Raw genomic sequence first — 20,326 nt, 5'->3', positions numbered from 1 at the left:
TCCGAGGCTGCGGACTCCTACGTCCAGTGTACATGGGGCACTTCGATACAGAACGAGCGGTACTGGACGAAATGATTCGTTCCATCTTGGATGGCACCGTCTACCATGTACACTTCGCCCAAGCAGACGCTATCGAGCTGGCTGTTTATAGCATGGTGCGATTCGATGAGTCTGTACGCACTACCTATGTGACTGTCTCACAATGTCTTGCGAATTCGCACAGATCATAGTTGGAGGAGAGAGTGCACGATACTTTTGCTGGTGACCATTTTCGTTCTCAAGACGAGCGGTCGGTCAAGCCACGAGGACTTGTGCATTTGCAATGATTTGCAAGAATTCGAAATAGGAAAGTTTCTGGATTGTATAGCCTTCCAAGACCCAGACCGAGCGCAGCTGGTCGACGATGCCGTCTATATGCAGGAGTGAAAAGGTTGCCTACTGCGCTTAGCTATGCCTTCTCATAAACATTGCCTGAGCTTGCCCCGATGTCGTGATTGTGCTCGCAGTGCTACGAATTGAGTCTGATAGTCCAGTCCAGAAGCTTCGCAGGTGGCTCTAAAACATAGTCATCCGTGCCAGGTCCCTGTTCGCCTATCTCCCACCAGTTCTCCCTCTCAATCTTGTTTCTCGCCTGCCATTCCAAAATTTGGCTATGCTTGATACACTTCCTGTTGACGGCGAAGTCTGGAGGGGGATATAGCTGAGTCCGCATCCACTAGACAAACAATTAGCATGGTACGTCATATCGGTGTGAGACATGTATGAGCTTTTACATTATGAGTGATGATATCGAGGCTAGGATTGCATGTAAGCGCCTGCCGGAGCATTGACAGGCAGTGTGATAGATGAGCCTGATCGAGCTCTGTCAGAGGACTGGTGCCGTTTCCTGTATCTATCGCTTCTGGGAAATAGTATTCTCGATACGCATACTTGCGGACCCTGCTCCACAGAATCAGCAGACGTATCTTGAGGGACGGCCGCATCTTACGTGTCCAAACAATGCAGATTATGTTGCGCGTCAAGCTGCACAGCATGTGTTCTGTCACCAAAGCCTGTGGATTGGGTACTTCTCAGCTATTACCTTCCCAAGAAATCGCAGATCAGACGAACCGTAGCTTGGTGGTATCTTCACAACTGTATCCGGGTCTTTCCCCAGTCTGCGAACCTCCTCCGCTGTCATGGGAATCCTCTCAATCACGGACAAGGCCGCCCACGCCGCATCGCTAGCATCGTTCGAGTGAGACCTCAATAGGAGCTCATCTTTCGACAGGGTCTCCTCGTCGAACAGCGTTCCTTCGACCTTTCTGTTCTCGAATTGAAACTCAATCTTGTCAAGCAGTGGAGCTGGGGAAGTTCTCGTTAGCAATTGCATTCTTATCACCGCTGTAAGGTCACGACACGAACAGTAATAGAGAACCTTCTGTAAAGCCTGACTGTTGGTCGGAAGATGGTCGGTGAAGGCGATACCCCAGACTGTTGCCGATATGGTAAACAGGACGATGTTGAGCAACGTCAATAGTAGGCCCCATTTTCCAGAACGAGGGTTGCCGACGAATGGCGTATGGCCCTCATTTTCTTCAAATTTATTGCTGTAATCGTGTGAATCCGAGTCGTTCTCCGCGACCCTCTCATAGTCTATGTTCATCGTTTGATACTGTATAAAGCCAAATGGTTGGCGGAAGGCTATGATCAGAAGGACTCTAATAAAAAATGCGCAGGGGAAGATCTCTCGAGATTCGCTTGCAGCGCCCAACGTATTGAGCTCTTCAAAACGCACCCGGGCTTCGGGAGACGCTAAGACAGTTCTGTTTACTACGCCTAAGGGAGACTAGAGAGTAAATCAAGCTGCAAATGTTGAGCTACCCATTCAAAATACTCCAGCGCCGCGGCTATTCCAATCGTCATAGGCTTCATTCCGACTTCAATAGTTCTGTATCAACCAGCATAATCGTTGCTCGCGCATTCAAATGCTCGTTGCCAGAGCGGGCAGCTATATCGGTTTTGTGTGAAAAACCTACGACACCTCGTGACTGAGTAAATAAAAAAGAAGCGCTAGTTCGAGCCCTACCACTATTATCGTGATTTCCATAAAACCAACGACATCCTATAACCTAAATTAATATAAAAAGGACCCTAATTTCACGATAAATGCAATCACGGCATAGACTGCTATTCAACTGAGCATGGCATGAGCATTCGATACAGGCCGCGGACGTTGAATACAGTCATCTCACTAGAATTACGAACGTCGTTAAGGTATCTACGATGACTTTGGACGGAAACACCGAGCCGAGTCTCTGACCGAGCGCTAAGTCTTTCATTGCGCTACAGCTGCAACCCCCTACACAGTATATGTTACAACCTTCCTCGTAACAAGCGTCTAGCATTCGCTGTCTACAAGATGATGTCGCCCGGTAACACTACAGCATCCTCGGGAACTTGCAGCTCGCTCCATTTGCTCTGCCAACCAGGCACGCTTCGGTCAATAGTCCATTCGAGCAACGCATCGAAATTGCGGCATTGCTTGACCAGATTGTAGTCCGGGACAGGTATTGTTCTTGACTCTGGATATCTGTCGTCATGCATCCAGTTGTATTGTACTATGCCTACGTCAGCTGTGCACAGGAGATTCTGCAGGATTGCGTGCAGGCAATGTGCCTTGAGCTCGCGACGGATGGCATCCGATGGATCGTCATAGTAATACTCGGACCACATCTCTTTCCTGATTCCATCTAGACAATGCAAGATGTGGAAGATGTCGATCTGAGCGAAATATGCATCTGGTCCTTGATCCCAGGAAGGCGGCGCTTTGACGCTGAGAGCCGGATCTTTGCCAGAGAGCTCGATATCGGCTGCCGACACAGTGATAATTTCGAGGCCTCCCCTTGTCAAGCTGTCCCACGCTGCATCGACCTCGGGTGATGGTGGCTTTCGCCAGATGGAAGTGTTGTCGTGCATTGCGCCGTTGACAGTCGTGAGACCCACTTGCATGTCGACCTTATCAAAGATCGGAGCTGGAACTGTTTAGCCGATGGAAGGCAAGTCGGCAGATTACGGATTTATCCTACAGTATGCCGATGCTGCTTTGAAATTTGCATTCATCGAGACATTGCGGTAACCACCTGTATGCACGTTGCATGTATCCGTCCAAAGCCAGACAAACCCAAGCAGAAGAACATTCAGTAAGATCGATAAGCTGGTGAGTGTCGACCAAAGTAGGAAGCGAACCCGCCGAGCCTTGTCGGTACTGTTTGTAGTTCTTGGTGGTGTATCATCGAGTATCGTCTCGCTCTGCTCAAGTTTGTCGTAATATGCTGGAGTGACGAACCAGCGCATGATTCAGAAAGAGAACTGGAACCAATTTCCGATGCTGTCGGCGCAGGATTCATTCAGTGCGTACTTTTGAGATGTCGAACAAATCGGGTACGGAACAAGGCTTGGTTACCGCAGCGCGAGGATTGTGATCGGCTCAACGCCCTTGGCTATGACTCAGAGAGGTCACGACCACGCTATCTTTTGCAACGCACGGCTGCTGCATTGCCGAGCAGAGGCTCAGCAGAACCTGACGGGGTACCCGCTCGGCGTGTTTCACTCGGAGCATGCGTGCAGCGAAAGAATGGAGTCTCGTATTTCCTACACATATAGGTCTTTGTCGGGGTCTACAAGGTACGGTATTGATGTATCTCCCCTTCTTCATCTCCTCCAGCAATCAGTTATCCACTCTGTCACCGTGGCCTCGTCGTCACAAGACGGAAACCACCCATCACCATCCGACCAGATCACGATGCCCGGACTACCACCTGGGACGGTGAAACATTGGATACTGCTCACATATCAGCCCGTGATCGTTACAATATTTCTCGTTGTTGCGGTGGCAAAGTGGTATAGCAGACGAGGGAGATCGAGACGCAAGGCAAGGGCGACAGTAGGCGAGAAGAGAGAAGACGCGGAAGCCATAAGCAGATGTGAGAAGTATCACATCGTTCTTGAGGATGAAAGAAGTTCAAGGTCAATTCCGTGCAACAGTGCGCGGGTAGATGCAATAGCGGAAGAGTCTGACGAGGGGACTAGACTTCAGGACGAGGAGCACGCTATAGACCGCACATCAAAGAAGACCTCATGCATGAGTATGCTTTCGAATTGGACGAGATACATCCTCACCTACCAACCTGCACCTTTGCCCATCGTCCACAGGGCCCTCTCCGAAAATTCCACAACCCTCTGCGTCCTCGCTCTCTTCATGTTACAAGGTTTTTACCTCGTCTTTAAGGTCGGCTTGCCACCTTCGAGCGGGGACCTCATCGGCGACCGCGCAGGCCTCCTTTTCATCAATAACCTGCCCTGGCTATACCTCTTCGCAGCCAAAAACCAACCCCTCAAGCTCCTTTTCGGATTCTCCCACGAGAACATGAACCTCCTTCACCGGCGGCTGGGAGAATGGATGTGCTTTCTTGCAGTGGTCCACATCGGAGCTATGCTCATGGGCTGGTATGAGTTCCATCGTCCTAGAGGACTAGGGCTCATCAGATACTTGCTAATTCCATACATCCTTTGGGGTGTTGGCACTTGGCTTGCATACCAGACGTTGTACTTGACAGCTCTTCGAAGTTTTAGGGTATGGTGGTATGAGGCTTTTCTAGGGCTCCATGTGCTGTTGCAGGCCGGGGCCTTGATTATGCTTTGGCTGCACAATCCCCCCTCACGACAATTCATCCTTGCTGCTCTCGCAATCTTTGTACTGGATAGATCTGTCTGGAGATTGTGCATTAAGCGCCATGTGACCCAGGCGCGACTGCAAGTCTCGGATGACGGACAGACGGTATTGGTTTCTGCAGATTGGCCTATGAAATCCAGAGACGCATCTTTCTGGCGTAAGATCTTTGGCGGGAATACGGAGTACGGCTGGAAACCATCTCAACATGTTTTCATCAGTATTCCTGAAATGGACAGGAAATATCGCTTCCAATATCATCCTTTTACAATTGCATCTGCCGCGCCAGCTCCAGGACAGACATGCGGCTGGTTCAATCTTATCATTCGTGCTAAGGGAGGCTTCTCAAGAGATCTTCTCCACTACGCAGAGAAAACGCAGTCGACGAGGATCTGTGTCGATGGACCCTATGGCTCTCTACGCACACTGGAGATGGCCCGTGACAACGATGTGTGCATCATCGTAGCCGGTGGCGCGGGGATCGCAGTCGCGTACCCTTTGCTGTGGTCCTTGCTGCATCACAATGCCACACCTGATCAGAATGCAATCCCGCATCCACGAGAGCAACAGATATGCCTGATCTGGATTGTCCAAGACACCTCGCACATTTCTTGGCTTGGACAAGAAAAACTTGATGAGCTGAGAGAGCTTGGCCTGCATCTCGTCGTACCGCCACCGACTCGTCGGCATGGACGACCGGACATACGGGCGATTCTGAGGGAGCAGGTTGAAGATTTGAAGGAGCAGAATGATATTGTTAGTGTTGTCGTAAGTGGACCGGATGGTTTGAATAGGACAGTGAGGAACGAGTGCGCCAGGATGATCAGAAAGGGCATTAAAGTAGAGGTCGCGGTGGAGAAATTTGGATGGTGACATGGGCTCCTAGAAGACGCATGTGAGTGGAGTCTACAGGATCAAACTTAAGCCATGGAAATACTTCCTGATGGCGCAATTCGACGTTGGAATATATATGGTATCATCTCACGTCTATGGCATTCTTCCATGGTGTGAGATCACGAAGTAGGGTGATCGAAAAGTGGTGAAAAGTCTGTGTAATCACTGTCGAGTTCTCTACTGAGCTGTGTGGCCTATACGCTAAGTACTAGGCAAACGCGCAAGCACGTGCACCGAAGGTCCAAGCTCCTGAGTTTCGTAGCTTCTCCAAGGCTTCAATCACTTCCGATGTCGACGCTATGCCACCAAAATTTCGCAGGGCGTGCAGAGCGGCTAGATGGTCCGACTCATTGCATGTCCCGGTAGCATCACTTATGGTAGTGACGGCGAAGTTCAATTGATAGGCATCTCTTGCCGTCGTCTCTACACATACATCGGTTCCCACCCCAGTCAAAATCAAATGGTCGACTCCTCGCTCTCTTAGTGTATTCTCCAGCGACGTGCGAAGAAAGCAAGAATTTCTTGTCTTATTGATGACATTGTCGTCGGGCTCAGGCGTGAGTTCGTCTAGAATATCGGCATCCCAAGACCCCCGTAAAAGACCTTGGAATTGTTCGAGTCGATCATGTCTATCGCGACCGCGTCTATCCGAGTAGTCGGCCTTGTATCCTGTCTTCAGGAAGTAGATAGGGAGTCCAGTAGCGCGAAACTCGGAGAGTAGCTCATTGATACGAGGAACAATCGTTGTTGGGTCAGTCCATATTCCTAGTCTTGCGAAGCTGCCATCCTTGTGGCAGAAGCCGTTCTGCATGTCGACCACTATGAGCGCTGGAGTGGAGTCGAATTGGAACATTGTAGACAACGACGGCTCTTTGTCTACTATAACTAGAAGTGTAGTAGGGCGTTATGCAACCAAGACGGGACTCGTGGCAACTATTTTATTTCTTTTAAATTAGAAGGTCTTTTTGGAGGAATTCGGTCTTCAGCTCTTGCTTATTGCACCAGGTGAAGTGCTTCGGGTGAATCTAGACCGCGCGGCTGAGTCAAGATGTGCTACGGCCTCCCTGCCCTCCGATTGCGCACATAGCCTCGGGCCTGCGCACGAATCGACCTTTGATGGTTTTGCAGATGGCCAGTGCCGATTGCGACACTCATAGTGGCCGATGGCATAGGGATACCGGCTGTGTTTTCAAGTATACTGGTCTTTATGACAAGACGGCATGGTTGGCCAGCATCTCGGCACTACCGTGTCCGTGCACCCAATGCACTGAGTCAACCAATGCACGCTCCGAGCCTGTACGGCCACCACAAAAGTGAGGCTATAGAGCCACACACAATAGTTAATATCGTGAGATATTTTAGTAGATTAATATCACGGTTTAAGTAATAGGCTATTAGGCAGTAGAAATTGGTAGGAACACTGAAGTTGAATTGAAGTAAGTCTACGTGTTGATATACCGGAATGATCGGATGTCAGCAGGGTTATGGTGAAACTCTGTTCACATAGGACCGAGTACTTATCGGACCGAGCAAGCTGTACGTAGACTGCGACAATTAATCTATAGATTTATGCGACAAAGTTTCTCATACAAAGTTACGGATATTTAGTGGCGGTGCGGCCGCTGCGTGTCGTGATAGTTGGGCGTGGTAGAGGAGGCGTCGCAGGCTTTGGGTGACTACGCGCACCCACAGCACGACGCGCAGGCTTCTGTTTGACAGCAGAAGCTTTTGAGATTAGACAATTACCTCTTTAGGATAATTTGAGAGCTTTTGCAGCGTCGCGAGCCTCCTTATCCTTGCGTCTTTGCTCCTTGCGCGCATCGATGGCTGCTCGCTCCTCTGCCTTGGCCTGGTCTCTCGCTGCCTTCTCTCTTGCCCGCTGCTCACGCTTCTCTTCTGCAATCTTCTCCTTGTAGAGTTTACTAGCAGCAGCTAACTCTCTCGTCTCTGCCTTTTTGAGCTCCTCTTCTTGTGCCTCTTGTTCTGCAACAGCCATGCGCGCGCGCGCCTCCCGGAAGGCTCGAGGAGACCACATCATCGCACCTCCGTGAAACTCCTGATGCTGCTGCAGGTCTAATTGCCTATTGGGTTGCCTCTGGCGCTTCCTGTTTTGGTAGAGCTTCTTGCGTAAGCCATCTACTTCAACTTGGAGTAATTCTACTTGAGATGAGAGATGGTGGATAGTTTGACCCAGCTTCCGTGCTCCCACACTGCGCGAATCCTTCACCTCTGCCTGAAGTGTGGTGCAAGCTTTGAGCCAATCCTCTGCAGAATAAGCCGTAGAGCCAGAGGAGACTGATTCTAAGCTGTCAGGGCTTATGTGGCGGAACCTATCGAGTATGACGTCGGGATTCACTGGGGATATGCCGGTGGCTGTGAAGGCCTTTGATATGAGGTTTTCAGTGAACGTGGATACCCAGGCAGGCCAGAACAGGGCAAAGAAGTCACCTTTGGACAGTGGAGAAAGGCCCTGAGATACCTGGAGGTGGTTGTCGAGTTCACAGGAGTAGTTAGATGAGAGAGGCTTGAAGCAGACTACATCCAACGGCTGAAGAGTCTGGGTACTGTGAGGAGGCAATACTGCCAATATAATCCGCTTCTGGTGACAGTATTCGATAAACTCCTGGGTTAGATGACTCCCATGGCCATCCACAATCAAGAGCCGATACCTTAGCCGTGCCTTTGGCTTGGTGTATCGGTCAAACACCTGCTCAAGCCAAGCCAACCCTATATCATTGTTCGTCCATCCTGATGGCGATGAGGCGACGTGGATAGCGTGCTTTCCCGCCTCGATATCCGCCACCCAGCGGCTTTGGATAGTGGAGTTCTTTGACGCGAAGATGATGCCAGGGGGAAGAGCAGTACCATCCGCGCAGATCGCGGCCAACAGGCTCACCCACTTACGTGAGCCATCTTGACGAGCCTGCTTGACCTCCTTCTTCTTATATTGACGCCTGCTGAACACACGTTTGGTTCTACCCAGCACCCCAATCGCCACAGTTGTCAACAATCAAGTAGATCGGCATACTTGATTCCTATCTAGGTATAACTCGATCCTGATTGGGAAAGTGCTAACCTATATAGGAATCAAATATGCCGATCTACTTGATTGTTGACAACTGTGCCAATCGCGAAGCCCTTCTCATCTATATTGTATGTGTTCTCTGGCGCAATGTCGTATTGAGTGATCTTCTGCTGTAGAACCTCGAAGTACAACTGGTACTTGCATTGTGACTCAGCGTTATGGCGATTAGAGTCCATGCCGGTGGTCCATTGGAGGGTAAGCCGATCGCGGTGACGGTGCAGGAAGCGCTTGACCCAGCTATCAGAGCAGGGCTGTGAGGCAACTGCACACCTCGGTGCGCGCGCGACAACGTGTTGCGATCAACACAATGATTTTCTGCAATTTTTGTATAGACAAGTTTATCGCCTGGCTTTAATTTGCGAGTCTTCTCAGGCGCATCTTGAATTCCTGGCATGGTTGTTGTGGTATTACGCGTAGAAATCTACTGCAAATGTTGTGCCCTGATCGTTGGTTGACGCCGATCGTTGGGTGCACAGACACGGTAACAACGCAACCGCAAACCCGTCAGCGGGGCTTGACATGGCCAGCATATCTTGACACAAAGAGGTTTCAGATGACTGCCATCGGGAATCTTGTAATCCCAAAAGTCTCCCATGCACGTCTCAATGTCGTCCTCAAAGGAGCTCGCATCCATCCACAGCGTGTGCGACCTCATGAAGTCCATTTTCTTCCTACCGCACTGATCATGTGACATACCCTGTCTCAGTCTAGAACACCGACATTCTAACAAACTCGCTACGTTCGAGCTAGACCTCGCACTATACTGCCTGATAATTGCCCTTAGCGGGTTTTGTCCTGTTACGGCCCAGCGGCTTGGTTGTCCTCGTGGTCATACTCGTCTTGGAGGTCATGCTCGGCAAGCGTGTAAACGTCCGTAGCGAGTTCTTCGACTTCGCTCGCCTTAGGTGCCGATTTTGCTACGATTCGTCTACGCCATCGTACCAGGAAAGAGCCAGTGATGAGAGCTGAGATTTCCGTTGCCGACAACAAACCGACAAAGACGAATGGGCCCGACGCAAGCGATGCCAGACGAAAGCCGCTCAGAATCACCAGCCAGCCCAGCACTAGAGTCGAGAATCCGAGGATGGAGTGGGTGAATGAGGCGCTTGCCCTGTAGCCGCGGGTGTTGTCCAACGCATCGACGAATCCAAGTGGCATCTGAATTAGGACCATGCCGAACACGACCAGTCCTAGCGACTGATGCTTGTGGTGCAACCGACTGCTATTGAGCAGACCCACGCCCGTGGTGAGTGCCAGAAGCATCGTACCACATGCTTGTATCTTCCAGTGTGGAATCGACCAGCGACTTTTCTTGAACCATAGCGATGCAATTCCCAAAGGGAAAACGAGTAGTAGTGCTGCGCAGCCCAGCAATCCATGAGCCAGCCAAATGTTCATGTTCTTGGCACACCGAGGAATGGTCGATGAGCAAAAGAATGGACCATATGATCGTGGACCATATAGAATCTGCGCTCGATGGTCAATGGATGAGTCTCTGGAGTACCGCGCGGTGCCTTGATCCAAGACAGCTTCAGGCACAGCAGGAACTGCGGGTAGCCCACGAACCCTGCAATCTCTGCGGCACCCTCTGATTCTATTATCCTGAGGGATGAATCCGCAAGACCCTCGAGGGGATGGGAACGCGCGGAGCTGTGGTAGTATATATTGGTATTCTTATCTTGACATCTCATCTTACTCATCCATCACTGATTACTATTGCCTCCTGAGTAGACTACGCGTCTCTCAATATTTTATATAAACATCAATATATTGACATTCGCGATAATTATATTTTGCCTTGATCTCTCGAGGGTAAGATCAATGTCCACTTGATGCTCTAGGGAGATGCCCTTTGCTTTATTCGCCGCAGCTGCGGCTCTTGCCTCCTTGCCCGTTGCTGCCACTAGACACGTTCTTCATCAGCAACGTACAGAGTCGGAGCACTGGTTCAAGCGCGATGTTCTCCACCCTCATGTCCGGTTGCCAATGAGGATTGGCCTTTTCGGCGACAACATGGACATGGGTCACGATCTATTGATGGATATCTCGGATCCTGATTCCAAGAATTACGGAAAATACTACTCTGCTGAAGATGTCTACGACCTGTTCGCACCTCCAAAACATTCTGTTGATGCTATTCGGGGTTGGCTTGAGAAGTCTGGTATAGAAGCCGGGCGTGTCTCCCAATCTACGAACAAGCAATGGTAAACCTACGATGTCAGACATTAATCGGAGATATGCGTGGCTAACCTTTCTTACAGGATCCAACTCGATTTGACCACGTCGGAGGCAGAAAAGTTACTACAGACCGAGTACTACTACTTCGAACATGCACCTACAGGTAAGATGGCGGTTGGTTGCGATGGGTAAGTCTCATTCGCAGGATTCGATAGACTCGCAACAGGACTAATGCATGCCCTAGATACCACGTTAACGAGGACGTTGCCGAGCACATCGACTACATCACCCCGGGCATCAAGCTCCTCACTACACACATGCCAAAGAGATCTGAAGTCAAACGTTCCTTGGGAGGCAGAGCCGAAAACGAACCTCCGCTCGGGTTACAAGATTGGCCTAAATTCAACTATAGTATCACTGACGCAATGCCTCTTGCTCATTGCGACGTTGCTATCACGCCAGCATGCATCAGGGCAATGTACAACTTCACTCAAGGTACGAGCGCAGTACCTCACAATGAACTGGGCATCTTCGAAGACATCGGCGATATTTACTCTCAAGAAGACTTGGACGAGTTCTTTCGGACTTTGCAGCCGCGTATCCCTCAGGGCACTCATCCGATTCTCAACAGTGTCGATGGTGGTACTGCACCAACTACTGTAGCTGACGCCGGCCCGGAGAGTAACTTGGACTTCCAAATTAGCTATCCCATCATCTGGCCACAAAATAGCGTTCTGTTTCAGACCGATGATCCCGTTTATGAGGCCAATTATACCTTTCTGGGGTTCTTCAACAACCTTCTAGATGCCATCGACGGTTCTTACTGCAGCTATACATCAGATGGTATTACTGGAAATTCTCCGGGTCTTGACCCTCAGTACCCCAACCCAGCGCCCCGTGGTTACAAAGGTCAGCTTCAGTGCGGTGTCTACAAGCCTACGAATGTCATATCCCTCTCATACGGGTTTCAGGAAGCGAATTTGCCTCCGAACTATCTGAAGCGCCAGTGCAATGAGTACATGAAGCTTGGTGAGATCGGTCCTGCTAGCTCTTGTCGGGCCCTTATGCTGACTTCCACACAGGATTGCAAGGCATTTCCATTGTCGTGGCCTCTGGAGACAGTGGCGTCGCAGGTAATCCCGGTGACGGTAACGCAAACGGCTGCCTCAAGAATGGCACAGTCTTTAGCCCTGAATTTCCGTCCGCATGTCCATATGTAACTTCAGTCGGGGCTACTTTGTTAACTGGCAATGCAAAGGCGGACGAAGAGACCGCCGTCACCCGATTTGCATCTGGAGGAGGATTCTCGAATGTCTTCTATCCACCGCCGGACTACCAAACCTCTGCCGTCAGCACTTATCTACAGAGTGCTGGAACTCCGTATCCATATTACATAGACGGGGACTACAAAAGCAGCACCGCCGGTCTATACAACCGGAACGGACGAGGATATCCCGATGTTTCTGCCGTCGGTGATAACATCCTGTTCTTCAGTAAAGGCATACCAAAACGCCAAGGTGGCTCATCTGCGTCCGCTCCTGTCTTTGCAAGTATCCTTACTAGGATCAATAACGAGCGACTGAAGGCTGGCAAGTCTACCGTTGGCTTCGTCAACCCTACCCTCTACAAACATCCATATGTTCTGCACGACATTACCGTCGGAAGCAATCCAGGCTGTGACACAGACGGATTCACAGTCAGCAAGGGTTGGGATCCTGTCACCGGGCTGGGTACTCCCAATTACCTGGCGATGTTGGAACTCTTCATGTCACTGTGATTGATGACGGCTTAGATATGGGATGAAATGTGAACAGGACAAGATTGAAGTCAGCGTAGATGAGAGGACTCAGGCTTGCGATAGAAGTTAATGGCAACGAACCCTTCCACTATCACGTGTCTCACAAGTAACTAAAACTGTGCTAGCTAAGCTTTTAATTTGATTCAATTTGATTTGGTCTGCTTTTTTGATTTTTTATCGATCAGTATTTAGCGGCCGTGAACGTTATAGGAATTGAGGCAAATCAAATGAATCGTCCTTTTCCTCCTGAAGTCACACATATATAGTCTGCCCACTCTAGCACTTATAAGAAATGGCGATTGTATCTGAACTAGTCACATGATGCTCTGGCTAAAGTTGCAAAATGTGATCCCAGGCAAAAGTTGCTTCGATGGAGCAATACGCCATAGCTTCCGGTAGAAAGACAAAGTCGCTATGACGCTGAACGAAGTGATGATCAAAGAATTGGATGACTCAGTCATATCAGATCTACAGCAAGTCTGGACGCATAGACAGCAGCGCAGCCTCCGAATGCAAGCACCCACGCAGTCGGCACCCGACTCCCAGCCGCATCGGCGGCCGCATACACAATCGTGGCCATCAACCCTGCAAGAATCTGAGGCGCCGAGATTGCCACATTGTGTATGCCGAGTACTGTGCCTGCGTGCATTTCCTCGTGACGTGCGTCGGCCACCTCGCACCCAATGATGGCCAGGGGGACCCACTGAGTGACTGCCCACGGAACGCCCAGCAAGGCGATCAGCAACACACCTTGGGGTGGGGAGGCGACTACAACCGAGGCGAGCATCAAAATGCCACACAAGGCTTGTGATCCCATCCACAGCCTCGCCAAGACGGCGTAATTGGAGGTTTGCTTTTCCATCCCTTCGCCCGTCCGGCCTAAATGAGTCTTTTCTACCCATGCCAAGATCATAGGGATCACAATTGCGGCCGATAAAGCCACGAGAGCGAAGCAAAGACTTGCAAAGACGCCGGTTCGTAGGGCTCTACCATCCGTGGCTTTAGATTGCACAGCATGGGTACCGCCATTGCTGGCCACGACCGCGGCTGCGGGAGACAAGGTCAGCTTCAGGCGTCTCAAGTTTGTCGCTTGGTCGTCTTACCCAGCTCGGCAATGAATGTGGTGGTGTAGTACAGAAGCGAATACCAGGCTGACCACGCAAAGAACTGAACCATGCACACCTTTCGAATGACGTCGGGGAGACCATGAACGCTGCGCCATATGTTGGCCAGTGGTCTCGGACCCCTGCCATCACGAAAGCACGACTGACTTGACTCCTTGAAGACGAGGCATGTGGCCCCAACGGAAGACGTGATCACAACCGCATTCAAGACGGCCAGGCCCTGAAGTTGGGTGATCTGATAGGAATTGTTGAAGACTGAAGGTATGTCAATCGTCCCGGCAAGGAACCCGGCGATACCTCCGATGCAAATTATGCGACTCGAAGACACGTTTGCCTCGTTTTGCTGCCCTGCTGGAAGATTATCAATGATAATACTTCGCGCACCACTTTGGAAAGGTTGGACAGCGATGCTGAGACCAACCACAAGAGTGACGGCAACGCCCTGGACGAAATGCTGGACACTTTGCTCGTACTCGCCACATTGATTCGGTTGGCAAGTCAGCAGATGGACCCACTCATCAACCCAAGCGAGGAGTATGAGTAGAGCCGTGGTAGAGACTGCGCCGAGGACCATGACAGGACGTCTTCGTCCCCACTTGGTCTGCAGCCCGTCGCTGAATGCACCAACCCACGGTCCGACGAGCGTGCCCGAAAGCGGCTGAGATATCATAGACGCGGCAACGACAGGTTTGGAAAGCCCGAGACTTCGAAGGAAGGGCTGAGAAGGGTCAGTCTCACTCGTTAAGACGCGGTTGCGTGTGATCTGTACGGACTACCAAATTGGCCATGATTGTGGACCAGAAGAATTGCAGCCCACCGAGTGCGAGACTGAGCATAATGACTCTCGAGGTCGGCAACCGAGTCTTGGTCGCAGTAGGTAGGGACGCAGCAGACCGGTTGTACTCGGCGTGCTCATCGTCGTCGAGGTCAGACGTTGCCAGCTCGAAGTGATAGTAAGACTCTCCGGTACTTTTGTTGCCTGTCCAAGAGTTGATTAGTCGAGAAAAAAGGTTCATGGCCGCCACTTTTTGGACAAGGGCTGCAACTGGGACTTTGCAACTGGCGACTGTTGGAATTTTACATGCGTCCAAGTCAAGATCGAGTCCAAGATGATCGCGCGGCACAAAGAGCAGAGCCACGCTATGGTTGCGAGCTGCCATTTGGCAGTCAGGATTTTAAGTAGACGACGCCAACGGCAACGAATGAGAAATGGCAATCGTCCATCACATCACCATGCAGTGCCGCGCGAGAAGTCTGGAACGATGTTGGTAAGTCCAAGGAAAAATCAGAGCCGTCACGAGTAAGTATGCAAAAGAGTAGGGTTCTTCAAACAGAGGCTTTGAGCCTCGTGATATCAGTACATTCCATCGAAAAGCTCTTTACACGCCCGCTCGATCGTCTGATCTACGTTCGAAATGCTCGACAAGATTGCCCTGGCAGCGGTTCTCGACAGCCATGTCTTCTGGTGGGCTGGGTTGCATTTTCGGCTACAGTACTGTAAGCACGCACTGACCAACATTTTCGGCTAAGCTGGTCCGAGCGTCCGCCCGCGTCTCTTCTCGAAGCAGCCCAGGTGAGTGTCACAGCTCGCCGTTGTTCAACGCTTGAGGGCTCTGCGAGAAGGCAGAGACTGCCAGTCCCGCGGGAACCGCCTGTAAGTTCTCGTCCTTTCCAATCCTACTTCTACTCCAGGCTTTGCGATACCATCATGCTTGACGACCATCACAATCAAGAGGGTTACATCGCCATTGATGTGTAGAGATTTGATGTTGGCAACAATATCCTCTCTAATGTTTGCGTGGTCACGTCTTATTGGTACAGCTTTTGCGGAATCACCTCCCTGGCCATACTTCTGGGACAGGCAGCCATCAACGCCATTAGGACAGTCATGGGATCTTGGACGATTCACCACATTAGTGGCCTTCGGAGATAGCTATACTGATGACAATCGCTTCAATTACTTTGATGCTCACAATTACACTCCTCCGCCGATAGGATGGGCTGGATCAGCAGTGAGTCGGCCTCTCCACAAATAACTGCTCCCTCTGACTCTAACGTCCACGAGCAGGACTACGACACGTCAAACAGTCGTCGTCTGTGGGCGGCGTACGTCAAGCAATACACTGGAGCGAACTTGTACAACTATGCCGTGAATGGAGCAGAATGCAGCGACGAGATCACGCCACGTACCGCTGCGCCTTGGTTCAATTTCCCGACGGTCAAAGAATACGAAATCCCGGCTTACATTGCGGACTCCGAGTACACTGAGCCCAACGGAAAGCAGTTCTTGAATGCACCCCAAGACGAGACCGTCTACGCCATGTGGATCGGCACAAACGACCTCGGCGACGAAGCTCTGTTGACCGACTCGCAAGTCCCAGGAACGAGTATTGTTAGCTACACGGACTGTGTGTTCAACCAGCTGCAAAGACTATATGATAGTGGAGCGAGATACTTTGTTGTTTTCAATGCTGCGCCGTTGAATCTCGCGCCGCTGTACGGACTTCCTGGAAAGAAGGGCAAAGTTGTGTCCCCATACTGGCCAGATAAACCGAGCAATACTACGGAGATTAGTTACCGTATGATGGAACAAATTGTTACTGTCAATGCCATCTACCAGTATCGGACTCCATTCGTGGCTGAGGTCGGGAAGACTTTCAACGGAGCGAAGTTTGCGGTCTTTGATGTGCATAGCCTAGTAAGTCGATTTTATCGAACACTACTATCTGAAATTCGATTCAAGGTGCTTGTGAGAGCGAAGTAGCAGGACTGACATATGTCTGGTACAGATGACGAATATCTACAATAATCCTTCTGGTTACCTGAATGGTACAGCGCCGTTGAACGTTGCAGTACCCGTACGCGACTGCACTCCCGAAGTTTGCATTACGCACGAAAGTCCTGACAGTCACATGTGGTGGGACGATCTGCATCCGAGTGAGCAGACGCAGAGAGTCATTGCACGGGAGTTTGTGAGCGTGATTGAGGGTAAGAGCCAATATGCTTCATACTGGGGTTGAGTCAGTCAAGCGATGTTACAAGAAGCGTTGAACACCGATGCTTTCTAATTCGATAAAATCCTATACGCTGCTAATGTCAGGACTATTCCGATCCTAATCTCAACACCCGTGATCGTACTACCTCTAAGTCGTGGTAATGAACGCAAACTCCCCTCCTGCTTTGCCCGGTCCTCCTTTCCGTAGTCTATGTAGCTCATTTACCATACGCAATATACTCATTCACTCTGCCTTGGTAAGGTGAACCCTGTGGACAATACAACCAGTCGTCTTTGTCAGACCATTCATCGATATGGCCTTGGTAGGCAGTAGATCCTCTGAAACATGCGTTGTTCTCTGTGGCAAACCTCTCAACTCGAGTCCAGTCTTGGCATACACTGGCGTAAAAACCATCAATACAGCGAGCGGTCCAGAAAGAAAGACCGCAAACTTACTGTCGTTGGATTAGCAAGCTGCTCTTTGATACGAACGATAGAGTGCTACGTACCCGCATCTGCCCAGCTGCTTTAATCGCAGTCTCGTTCGATACGACGTCTCCGGCGAAAGATAGAGGTGTCAAATCAACGTTGCAGAGAGTATCCTCCCAGAGAACGATCAGGGAGTGTAGCGAAGCGTCACTAATGGTTCTGTTGTCGCCGGCATATAGAAGCATTGCATGATAAAGAAGTTGCTAGAGAGTGTTAGTTACGGTTTATCTCGAGCAGCAGCTTTCTGAAGTGCCTACGATACTATGCAAGCTATGATACCCGGCTAAGGCGAACGCATCCATGGTCGAATCCCAGGGAAATGGTATCGATCGTAATAGCTTCTCACCGCGTGGCAGCGCTATAATCTTTTGGTCTGTCGCGTATCTGTCCACTATCTCGTCCACAGCTCGAGCAGTGAGAGAGGCATCGTAAAGTCGCTCGGGGTATAGGGGTCTTCGAACAGTGTTGATCGATTCGCGATACACTGGTTCTAAAACACTGCTGTCTGCTATTGTCAGCTCGATCAACACATTGGACTTTTGAGCCTGCGAACCTATTGCTTGCTTTGACCAGGCACTGCCGAGCCAGATCAGGAGTGCTTCAACGACGTTCACAACGCCGAAGAAAAGGATAAGATATACAAGCACGTTGGACTGCTGCCATGACTTTCGTGGCAACGGACGTCGAGAGGCTTCGAGAAGACCATAGCGCTGACTGCGTTGCAAGAACATGTTTCTGCGCATCAGCTCGGTGCTCTTCTGGATTTCTTAGACAAGGGATCGGTTTGAGAAAATCGATCATGGGCGGAGATTAGCGTTGGAGTAGTTTACATATGGTCAGAATGGGAAGTCGTCACATGAAGCGGACTACGGATGAAGCTTAGCTACCTACTTTGTATATTCTCTAGCCGCTGCGCTGTACCGCTAGATGGATCCGGGAGTACATGACTCCCGACCGTCTCGGCGCTAGGATAAGCAATGAGAGCCGAGACATGCATGCAAGATTGCGCTTCAACTTGTGCCAGCGCAGAAGCAATAGCATGCAACGGAAGATCAATTTCTCATAGTTTGGTACCAACGACTTGCAGATGCCGAGGGCATAGAGTACCGCAGTGTCTGTCCACGACTACGTAGCGATTGCCGTAACAGACAAACACCCATTCCGTCTCCAAAGAATACGACTCTGAAGTTTCTGGGTTGAGCACGCAAGTTCGTTTGCTCGCGTGTGCGATGCTGGCCAACAGAAGCGTCCACCATTTTGGCACTTCCTATGCTGTTACGACTCGAACTTTACACCCTGGAGCGTGGCATCATTGTGGCAGTCAGTCGCGGAGAACATCTATTGCTGCCAGCGATTCCAGGAGCTATATAAGGGTGTAATACAGGCATAGGGAGGCGCAATGATCGATGTACAACAGCAACCTCTTTAATGTCTCGGTACAATCCAGATCTACCGTTGAAGACGTGGTATCAAAGCAGAAGAATCGTATATCACGCCTTTCGACAGTGTGCCCCATTGTGACCGCTAGCTGGCAGCAACATGTCGATCTACGGCTGCCTGCCAGGGCGAGCCCTCTGGGCAGAACAGCCACTCTGCAAACTCATCATCGTCCGCGCTTCTATAACCAAGTCTTTTGTAGCAAGCCGAATTTTTGAGCGAAAATTGTTCGAGATCATTCCAGTCGCGACACTGTCGTGTCTGATTGACCCGATGTACGACATCCCGGTCCACCTCCGTGATAACTATCGGGTCTGTACGAGCCGCGCAGATGATGTCCTCCCATATCACATTTACGGAGTGTAAGACATGAGGATCATGCGGCCGATCACCGCGGAGCTCATTGAGCTCATTCCAGAGCACTTTCTACACTACAAATCAGCGAGAATCGATGATATTCGATATGGAAGACATATACCAAGCTGTGCAGGCTATAGTAACTTGATAGAATGAAAACCTCCCTTGTCGTGTCCCAGGGAACTCCTTCGAAGGCAGTATGTTCGGGCCTTTCGGGAGTGCAACTAGTCCCCTATTGGGATCAAAGGAGTTGAACATATGTTCGGTCACCTCGGCGCCTGCTCCCGTGAATGCGTACTGCTCCTTGGGATACACCGATCGGTTGAGCACATGGAAAGACTCGTGCCAAGTAGAGGTTTGAGGAGCTTTTGTTCGATATTAGACAAGTTCGATAAGTTACTCTATTCAGCGCCTCACATGTGTTCGAATATATGGCATCACTCGCGAGCCACCATGCTTGTGAAATGCTCATGACCAGAACCGAGAAGAGAATCGCCCATAGCATAAGTATGTCGCGCGGTCGAGAAAGACGAAGTGAAGCTATCTCGTCGCCTCGATACCACGCCTCTCCTTTCTCGCCTTCATTAATGAGGCCGTCGTCATCGTGGTAGTCGCCTTCGCTTCCTTCCGAGGAGAGCTTCCTGCTGCCAACGGTCTCCATTTCGGTAGTAGTGAAGCGGATGTTGATGCCAAGGTATTAGGAAGATAACAAGCTCGACACCGAGTAAGTATGCCGAGGTATTAGGAAGATAACAAGCTCGACACCGAGTAAGTCCTCGGCAGCCTCAGCCGCGCGGCATTCCTCAAAGCCTGTGACAACCATGAGCTGTTCACTGCCTTTGGCAGTGATCTAATTGGACTGGACTAGCACTGGACTGGATTTGGATGGACTGGATTTGGCTGGACTGGATCCGGAGTTTGAGAAATTTGGACTGGACTGGATCGAGAGGTCTGGAGGCTCCTGGAGCGCCAATGGACCATGCCTAATTAGGAAGCAACTTAACCTAATTAGGAAGAGTGAGTCACATCTTCGGCGTTCTTGCTTCAGGTACGCTTTACCCCAGAAGCGCGTTCTCAGAAGGAGTTCATCTAGTCCAATGACTTCTTAATAGCATTCAATAATGAATCTGGCAGGCCAGCGGGACCTACGACTGCTAATATGTTAAAAATGGTATGAACCCACTCAGCGGCGGCAGACATCCTAAAATGGCCGCACTAACAATTACTCAGTTCTTCGCTCGCTCTTCCTCTAAGACTT

At 50.5% G+C, this 20,326-nt stretch overlaps 9 protein-coding genes across 9 annotated transcripts; 3 read left to right on the top strand and 6 right to left on the bottom strand.

Annotated features, from left to right (window-relative positions):
* Positions 1 to 508: 508 nt before the first annotated feature.
* On the bottom strand, positions 509 to 1,645 carry ALTATR162_LOCUS10930 (uncharacterized protein; the record flags this gene model as incomplete). Its single annotated transcript, XM_043318570.1, has 5 exons — positions 509 to 715; positions 774 to 939; positions 989 to 1,052; positions 1,111 to 1,344; positions 1,405 to 1,645. The coding sequence occupies 5 exons, from the start codon at positions 1,643 to 1,645 to the stop codon at positions 509 to 511; spliced, it is 912 nt and encodes a 303-aa protein (XP_043174505.1).
* Positions 1,646 to 2,578: 933 nt separating this feature from the next.
* ALTATR162_LOCUS10929 (uncharacterized protein) lies at positions 2,579 to 3,336 on the bottom strand (the record flags this gene model as incomplete). Its single annotated transcript, XM_043318569.1, has 3 exons — positions 2,579 to 2,600; positions 2,648 to 3,014; positions 3,069 to 3,336. 3 exons carry the CDS (start codon positions 3,334 to 3,336, stop codon positions 2,579 to 2,581), a joined length of 657 nt encoding a protein of 218 aa, XP_043174504.1.
* A 787-nt stretch (positions 3,337 to 4,123) lies between these two features.
* On the top strand, positions 4,124 to 5,584 carry ALTATR162_LOCUS10928 (uncharacterized protein; the record flags this gene model as incomplete). Its single annotated transcript, XM_043318568.1, has 1 exon — positions 4,124 to 5,584. One exon carries the CDS (start codon positions 4,124 to 4,126, stop codon positions 5,582 to 5,584), a length of 1,461 nt encoding a protein of 486 aa, XP_043174503.1.
* A 229-nt stretch (positions 5,585 to 5,813) lies between these two features.
* Positions 5,814 to 6,416, bottom strand: ALTATR162_LOCUS10927 (uncharacterized protein; the record flags this gene model as incomplete). Its single annotated transcript, XM_043318567.1, has 1 exon — positions 5,814 to 6,416. The coding sequence occupies one exon, from the start codon at positions 6,414 to 6,416 to the stop codon at positions 5,814 to 5,816; it is 603 nt and encodes a 200-aa protein (XP_043174502.1).
* A 3,072-nt stretch (positions 6,417 to 9,488) lies between these two features.
* ALTATR162_LOCUS10926 (uncharacterized protein) lies at positions 9,489 to 10,088 on the bottom strand (the record flags this gene model as incomplete). Its single annotated transcript, XM_043318566.1, has 1 exon — positions 9,489 to 10,088. One exon carries the CDS (start codon positions 10,086 to 10,088, stop codon positions 9,489 to 9,491), a length of 600 nt encoding a protein of 199 aa, XP_043174501.1.
* Positions 10,089 to 10,535: 447 nt separating this feature from the next.
* Positions 10,536 to 12,645, top strand: ALTATR162_LOCUS10925 (uncharacterized protein; the record flags this gene model as incomplete). The annotated part of the gene is made up of 4 exons (XM_043318565.1): positions 10,536 to 10,894; positions 10,952 to 11,056; positions 11,113 to 11,897; positions 11,951 to 12,645. The coding sequence occupies 4 exons, from the start codon at positions 10,536 to 10,538 to the stop codon at positions 12,643 to 12,645; spliced, it is 1,944 nt and encodes a 647-aa protein (XP_043174500.1).
* Positions 12,646 to 13,743: 1,098 nt separating this feature from the next.
* On the bottom strand, positions 13,744 to 14,806 carry ALTATR162_LOCUS10924 (uncharacterized protein; the record flags this gene model as incomplete). Its single annotated transcript, XM_043318564.1, has 2 exons — positions 13,744 to 14,508; positions 14,564 to 14,806. The coding sequence occupies 2 exons, from the start codon at positions 14,804 to 14,806 to the stop codon at positions 13,744 to 13,746; spliced, it is 1,008 nt and encodes a 335-aa protein (XP_043174499.1).
* A 774-nt stretch (positions 14,807 to 15,580) lies between these two features.
* On the top strand, positions 15,581 to 16,810 carry ALTATR162_LOCUS10923 (uncharacterized protein; the record flags this gene model as incomplete). Its single annotated transcript, XM_043318563.1, has 3 exons — positions 15,581 to 15,802; positions 15,856 to 16,488; positions 16,580 to 16,810. The coding sequence occupies 3 exons, from the start codon at positions 15,581 to 15,583 to the stop codon at positions 16,808 to 16,810; spliced, it is 1,086 nt and encodes a 361-aa protein (XP_043174498.1).
* Positions 16,811 to 17,003: 193 nt separating this feature from the next.
* On the bottom strand, positions 17,004 to 19,729 carry ALTATR162_LOCUS10922 (uncharacterized protein; the record flags this gene model as incomplete). Its single annotated transcript, XM_043318562.1, has 5 exons — positions 17,004 to 17,184; positions 17,242 to 17,477; positions 17,532 to 18,032; positions 19,213 to 19,433; positions 19,486 to 19,729. The coding sequence occupies 5 exons, from the start codon at positions 19,727 to 19,729 to the stop codon at positions 17,004 to 17,006; spliced, it is 1,383 nt and encodes a 460-aa protein (XP_043174497.1).
* Positions 19,730 to 20,326: the final 597 nt, after the last annotated feature.

The sequence above is a fragment of the Alternaria atra genome (genome assembly GCF_907166805.1).
Source record: "Alternaria atra isolate CS162 genome assembly, contig: 34, whole genome shotgun sequence".
Classification (NCBI taxonomy): Eukaryota; Fungi; Ascomycota; class Dothideomycetes; order Pleosporales; family Pleosporaceae; genus Alternaria; species Alternaria atra.
The sequence above is the reverse complement of the archived record's forward strand: the minus strand, read 5'-3'. Positions and strand labels throughout refer to the sequence as shown.